Below are 7,715 nucleotides of genomic sequence, written 5' to 3'. Positions count from 1 at the left end.
ATTGACTGAAACAGAATGAACTTGCAGTATAAACCTGTAAAGCTTAGTCTTTGATTTCCTCTCCTATTGTCTGAATGATGCCCACTGGATTTTTATCTTCATGCAAGAAAAATTTATTTATAATCTTGACATGTCTTAATATGTTTATCCAAATTTTAGTTTTTGGTTTTTTTTCTCCCCCATAGAGGTATGGAACTATTTCCAAAGGGTTTTAGTGAAGAGATATGCCACTGAACGAAATGGAGTCAATGTTATAAGTGGACCAATCTTTGACTATGACTATGATGGTTTACATGACACACCTGAAAAGATCAAACAGTAAGAATTTGTATTTAAATTGGTTTGCTGCTGTTTCTTTTAGTGATAACTTTATCTCAAACAATTTATTGTTTGCACTTCATTTGATTTTGGGAAAGAAATGAATTTCATGGCTCTGTCCAAAACAGTTCAACGAGACTGAATGACCTTATGGGTAAGACAGGGGAAAAATTAAGGGAATGGCAACTCACCATGTAACTCTTCACTTTGAGTCCTTCAGATGAAGCTGATTTATATTCCAAATAACGTTTTTGCTAAAGCTGTCTGGAAGCTTAGAGTTGCAACTGGGTACCAGAGCACACCATACTGCTATTGAGTTAGACACTCTAAGCTTCTGTTAATTCTGTAAAACATGCTCTCTGTTTCCCTGAACTGAAGAAACCTTTCAGCATTGGCATGTGGCGTTTCTATGGCACAGTATCAAAACATGAGATAACTGAAATGCTCATTTTCAAATAGAGCTTGTGAATCAAACACATCTTAACAACTACATGCATCCTCACACGTAAGGAAGGGAAGACCACATTGTCTGTGTAATTCTTCTTCCAAATGGATTAGATCTTTGTGGGTAAATGTTTGCTTTACTTCCCCAGGTTTGTGGAAGGCAGTGCCATCCCTGTTCCTACTCATTACTATGCCATCATAACCAGCTGTTTAGATTTCACTCAGCCAGCCGACAAGTGTGATGGACCACTCTCTGTTCTCTCGTACATCCTTCCACACCGGCCTGACAATGATGAGAGCTGCAATGTAAGTTCTGCTGCCTGATGGTAAATGTTCCCTGGGATATTCCCAGGGAAGATGCTAGTTAGCTGTTAGATGATCTTAAATGAAAGTACAGAGTATTGACTCTATTAAGAGTCACGTTCAACTCATTAGACAGGAATACTCTTCTATGAAAAATGGGGGTAACAGAGAAAATGTGGAACTATTACGGCACCTAAAATTGTCTGGAAGAACTAAAATACATTAGGTTGGCTGTAAACAGTGTGTGGGCTTCTACGCTTTGGCAGACACTGTCAGAGTAACCTCAGGCTGAAAAAGACTGTGTGAGTAGATGTTCTGTGCTGGCAGCCAGCCTAATGTTTTTATGGAGGTCTGTTTCCATATGCAGGTACAATATAATCTGTCTGCTCTTGCAGTCTGGATGCATCAGACGGCACGTTTACATCCAACCCACACAGCGTTAAACTGTATGCTAAAACCTGCTGAAGGTAGAGCTGCCAGCAGCTCTTGCTGGTTCCAGATCATGTCTCAATTCAAGGGAAAAATTTAGATTCTCTTTACCAGAGATCAAAGATGATGAGCCACCCTCCTCATTCCTTTTCTATTTTCCTTTTGGATGAAAAATGCGGTAGTGTAGGAACCTTGGTGAAGTACAAAGGCTTCAGTTTGCTCAGAGCTGCAGAAAGCAGCACAAATGCCCTATAGCTGATGGTGTGGCAGGAGAGCTGTTAGGGTCCCCATGAGCTCCAGCACTCTGCAAGGACAGCAGTCCTCCCAGGCAGCTGTATTTAGACTTGTCCTTCCGCCTGAACTTGTTCTCCCATTACACAGCTGTGTGGATTCCTGCACACAGACGCTTCACTATAGGCTGCCAGGAGTCTGTTTCCTGAATGAACGCATTAATGTTATGAATTTTGTATTGGCACAAAAAAAGTTAAGACTCCTATTCCAGCTACAAGCAGAAATAGTAATTTCAACTCTGTACACAATTCACCTGGAACACTGTTTCTTTCTCATTCATCAAACATCGCCTACTTTCAGGTCACTCTTTTTGAAACCACGCTTTTGGAGCAGTACTCCTCTCTTGAGCAGGTCTGGATTCCCTCCATTTAGACTCTTAACTGTTTTGGGCAGAGATGTCTTCTATCAGAAGACTTGGAAAGTCTTCAGGGTATTTCACTGTGTTTTTATTCCAACCAGCCTACATCTGAATGAAGGCCTAGTTGGGGATCTGCAAGTTACTATCTGGCATTTATCTGTCCTTGTATTTCTGCCTGTACGTGATTTTTTTCTTCCTTCTATTGTGTGTCATTGTGCTTTTAAAATCCTGAAATCTTTTTATGAATGGCTTGCAATAATTTTTACTCTTTGATTTCTTACATTCCAACCCAAGCGTCTTTTCTCTGTTGGTCATGCTACTTATGGTATATGTATTTAGAGTTCTTAGTGTGACTTCAGTTCTGCTATACGAGCTCATTAGCAGCTATTGCTCTACGCTTGACATAATAAAAAAGCACTTGAAAAATATATCAAGAACTGTAGTTCTTGAGAGAAAGTACAGGCAAAATTTTGCTATTCCAATACAGTCTTTGTCTTACTTTTGCACTTGATATTTCATCTCATGTATTCAAAGAAGTGACTGTATAAAACCTCACATAGTTCATAGTTGAAATACTTGGGATAATATAAGAATTTTCCCCTAGCCTCTCCATAGCTTCCTTTTCAGATGTAAAGAAATATTATCTTTCCTCAGCTCTGCTCTTGTCACACACACTTTCTCTCTCCTCACACAGCCGTTGGAGAACACCACTACTCTTCTCATTAGAATTTGTTCCATTTCCAAACTGTGTTTATTCATGGTGAGGTTATACCCATTTATTCTTATGTCAACATTTTTCTATGGCTTAAATAGCCCTTCAGTGGTCTTCTTTGGGATTTATCCGTGCTGATGATTTACGATGATTCTCAAAGCATATACTTTTCTCTGTTCATGGGCAACCAGGATCTTTTATGCTCTTCTTGTAAGAGAGGAAGAGCATTTTAGTAGCCTTCCGATGTATCTATTCCTGTCTGATTTTTTTTCTGGAACACGAATGAGATAAAGTATTCCAGCTTATCCCTCAAAATGGAAATGGTTTTCTTTCCATTTCACATGATTCCTCTGGTACTATCTAGGATTTGCTCCTTCTATAACTGCATTATAAAGGTGGCTCACAATATCACATAATAAACGAGCACTCCCACAACCTTTCCTTCTATTTGCTGTTTCACCTGAAAATATCCCAGTTTAGCAGAAATTTTTATTGTCAACACGTGTAACCAACTTTCATACTATACTAGGGACTCCCTCATCTGCATCCTGCAGTATGGTATTCCAGTCTTCCTCTGCACTGACAAGAGCTCCCAGTTGCTTTAAGTAGCAAACTAATGACCTTGGCACAAAAAGCATGTATGAAAATACTAAATAAAAATCCTTTCCAAAACCAAAGCTGGAGGAACTACTAGAAACTTCCTCTAGTACACAGTTCCTTTTTCTGCAGTGACTCTAAATTTCTTTTTTAACAAGAAAGTTCCTCACCCACCTGTATAACTCTGGTCATCTTGAGCTTTCCAGCCAACAATACAATATTTGAGAGATGGGTAATACAGAAGTTCTTTTTCGTAGAATATCTGATATCTGGATTTTTGCTTAGTTTCCTATTTTATTGCTTTTTTCTATTCACCTTCATATTCTCGATAGTTATTTTTTACTTCTAAGACGCACTGTACTGCTGAAGTGAGACTAACAAGCAAAGATGGAGAAAAACATCATTTTCAATGTACACTTCATTTCCACAACAGTATATATTCATTTCCACAACCATGCTAACTGATCACTGTGCTTAAAATCCTTGCTGCTTGAGGTGAGATTCTGTGGGCCAGTTATGGAATGGAAAAATTAGTGTGGACCAGTTGACCAATCTTCTAGGCTCATGGAAATGCTGTGTCACTGAACGTGGTTTGAAACAAACCCAACAGTCCTGTGAGCTCTGTCCAGAGCAGATTTGCTGTTCAGAAGAAGGCTTAAAGACAAGACAAATGATGCAGTGATTGCATTTAGCCTCATTGAGGCCTGTCTGCAGACAAGCAATGTGACTGGCTGAACAGGGCTCTTCTATTCCCGTGGCTGCATGCTGCCATGTGGTGTTCCTGGACCATGGCACCCCAAATGGAGGAGAAAGAGCAAGGCATATTTCTTTCTTTTCCATCTTAGTAAGGATCTTTATTTCATGCTCCATTCATGGTTTTGGGCCGTGCTACCAGCGTGGAGAGGAAAGTGGGTTTGGAACTGAAAAGCTTAAAAAAGATGAGCAAATGTCATTTGTTGACAAATGGACATTTGCTTTAGAGCATCTGGTTGTGACTTAACTATTACTTTGTGTTCTCTCTGTGAAAACCATCAAGCTCGCCCTCCTGGGCTTTACAGAGTGACCCATAAACTGGTCTGTGGGACATCTTCTGTTTTGGGTAGGCTCTGGCATGACTGTAACTTCATGTGAGGGTGTGTTTTGGAGGGAGACATCCTCTGAGGCCGTCAGAGGCTCACTTGGAACAAGCCCAGAAAGACAAATTTTATCAGCTAGATTTCTAGGTCATGTACATGAGCCTCAACCTGAGCCTCAACCCCTCTGTCCCTAATGCACGTCCCCAGATGTACCAGCCTGCAAGGACAGAGGGGGAAAAGTCCTATTTGCCCTGTTCTTTTTCCAGGTCTGTTCCTCACCATGTCCCCAGGGGTGCTTGGAACATGACACTGGACTGATTCAACACACTCAGTCTGTAACTGCAGGGTTTTGCAAGGCAGGTTTTTCTGATTTTTGTAGTGAGATAAATTAGGTTGTGGATGGCTGCAACATATGCTGGATCTGGTACAAGGTGTGCAGCAGGGAGCTGATGTGGTGACTGCCTGTGTCTCTTGGAGCAGTTCCCTAAGGGAGATTACACCCACGCAGTCCAACTCCATCACTCTGGCAGCAGCACCTTCCTGATTCTTTTTCATAGTGGCAAACATCTAGTGAAAGGTTTTTTTGTTTGTTTGGTTGGCTTTTGGGGCTCTTTTTTGTATTTTTTTTCCTATCTGTGAATAGTATACATGTTTTAATAGCAGTGTTTTACAGCTACCAATAAAAGGTGTAGTCCCAATTGTGTAAGAAATCAAAGAGGTCAACAAAAAGTAAAGTGGAAAGATTAAAATAATATGTGTTAATTGAATCACAGAATCATAGAATGGCCTGGGTTGAAAAGGACCACAGTGATTATCTACTTTCAACCCCCTGCTGTGTGCAGAGTCACCAACCACCAGACCAGGCTGCCCAGAGCCACATCCAGCCTGGCCTTGAATGCCTCCAGGGATGGGGCATCCACAACCTCCTTGGGCAACCTGTTGCAGTGTGTCACCACCCTCTGTATGAAAAACTTCCTCCTAATATCTAACCTAAACCTCCCCTGTCTCAGTTTAAGACCATTCCCCCTTGTCCTATACTATCAAGCTCATAAACAGCTGTTCCCCTTCCTATTTATACGCTTCCTTCAAGTACTGGAAGGCCACAATGAGGTCTCCCCAGAGCCTTCACTTCTCCAAGCTAAACAAGCCCAGTTCCCTCAACCTTTCCTCATAGGAGAGGTGCTCCAGCCCTCAGATCATCTTAGTGGCCCTCCTCTGGACCCGTTCAAAGAGCTCCACGTCCTTTATGTTCTAATTCTCCTTCCCCAGGCCTGGATGCAGTACTGCAGATGGGGCCTCACAAGAGCTGAGTAGAGGGGGACAATCACCTTCCTCTCCCTGCTGGCCACCCCTTTTTTAATGCAGCCCAGAACACAGTTGGCCTGGCTCCCAGTTGAGTTGCAAATCAGATGAGAATAATGTTTAAAAGCAGGGCACATGTGCCAGCATTTGTGTTTTGGTGATACTGAACAAGTGATTGATATGGAGCTCTTTCTGTGACAAATTTTTTTTATATGGTGACCAATGAATTTTCTAAAGGTATATGCCTGTTCTGAAATACCTACAACATGGGATCAGCTTTTCCAGGTGACTATGGTCCTTGCTAATTGTCCTAATGTCTGGAAAAGCTACCTTTACTTTCGGAGTTAACTTTAGATGTGAAAAGTTATAAACCTTTTTCTTTTTTTCATTTCAGAGCCTGGAAGATGAATCAAAGTGGGTTGAAGATCTTCTTAAGATGCACACTGCACGGGTGCGGGACATCGAACAGCTCACAAGCTTGGACTTCTTCCGAAAGACCAGTCGCAGCTACACAGAAATCCTCTCCCTAAAGACATACCTGCATACATTTGAAAGTGAAATTTAGCTTTCTAACCTTGCTCAGTGCATTCTTTTATCAACTGGTGTATATTTTTATATTGTTTTTATATTTATTAATTTGAAACCAGGACATTAAAAATATTAGTATTTTAATCTTGTATCAAATCTTAAATATTAAACCCTTGTGTCATTTGTTTTGTTTCTCTAATGTTTAATATAGGTATGCCTCTTGGTTTATTTAGTAGCGCTTGTAATACTGCAGCTTATGTCCTTACACCAAGCTTTTATCTGGTGCTGTAGAATTTGATACGTGAATCAAGGAAATATTAATTTCCCATCTCCTTTACCACACCTTTAGTCCTGTACTGTGTATCAAAATACTGAACATGTAAAATTGCATTCATTTACTGTTGACTATGTGACAGACATATTTAAACCCTATAGACAAATAGCATCTTAAATATAATAAACCACACATTCAGTTTTTTTAATGTCTTTTGGTTTCCTTTCACAGGGACTTTCAGAGGGACTTGGTAGCAGCTGAATGCTGCTACATCTTTCATATTCAGCCTTCTCAAGAGCTTAGGTTTTCTGGTAAGACGGATGACAGGGGCTCAGATGTCCTGCCCTGGGGCTTAGCAGTGAGACTGTATAACGGCACCTGCAGTAGTAACTGCTGGTTAGGTTTTGCTGCAGTGGCAGAACTGGGAGAGGAGGTAGGCTGGTATCATAACTTCACCAGGAGTACCCTGCACTTGGGGCCAATTGGCCCTGCTCTGGAGCTCGTGGCGAGGACATGAGCTGATAGTATCTGCTGTTACCCGTAAGGCTGCATCACATCCCTTCTCCCCCAGTGCTGCTCTGGGCTGGTTCTTGGGTATATCTGCTCCACTGCCTTTTGCTTTGACTTTGAGGGAAGCTGCAATAATGCAGATGTTGAAGGAGATAACATTGTCAAAAATCCAGCAATGGGTTTTTAACCAGGAGGAGAAGAAAGTCTGATTTCCTATCTCACTCTAATGGTCGTAATGTGCAGCTTTCTCCTAAGCTGAGACTGAGTCCAAGTCCTAATGCCAACCCTCATTCTCAGAGGAACTTCCTTGGCCTGATTGCGCATATGTAACTTCTGTTAATGTGAACACCATACAGTGCATGTGATTTACAACCATCAGGTGATCAAGCAGGCCAAGTCTCTGTTGGCTATTTCTGTGCAGTCAGACTCATAATCCTGACAAGCCCCTGCACATGACACTGGTGGCACAATCCCAAAGCAGTGCAAGAAACACTTGCATATTGATTTCTAGATAATAGCCTGATTTGGCTTCAATTGTTTTTTATGCAAGGCACATAGTAGGGAGCATTAATA

The 7,715-nt window shown here is 41.3% G+C and overlaps 1 protein-coding gene across 8 annotated transcripts in view; it reads left to right on the top strand.

Annotated features, from left to right (window-relative positions):
• Positions 1-6,835, top strand: part of ENPP2 (ectonucleotide pyrophosphatase/phosphodiesterase 2) — a 70,709-nt gene extending 63,874 nt beyond the window's left edge. For all 8 annotated transcript variants that reach the window (XM_019614229.1, XM_010709264.3, XM_010709259.3 and 5 more), the window contains 3 exons: positions 186-318; positions 912-1,068; positions 6,225-6,835. In XM_019614229.1, the coding sequence (XP_019469774.1) occupies positions 186-318; positions 912-1,068; positions 6,225-6,395 (461 nt within the window). In that variant the 3' untranslated portion in view covers positions 6,396-6,835. The remainder of the gene's footprint in view (positions 1-185; positions 319-911; positions 1,069-6,224) is intronic.
• Positions 6,836-7,715: the final 880 nt, after the last annotated feature.

This window comes from Meleagris gallopavo, chromosome 3, assembly GCF_000146605.3.
Source record: "Meleagris gallopavo isolate NT-WF06-2002-E0010 breed Aviagen turkey brand Nicholas breeding stock chromosome 3, Turkey_5.1, whole genome shotgun sequence".
NCBI lineage: Eukaryota > Metazoa > Chordata > Aves > Galliformes > Phasianidae > Meleagris > Meleagris gallopavo.
This window is presented reverse-complemented; position numbering and strand designations above follow the sequence as displayed.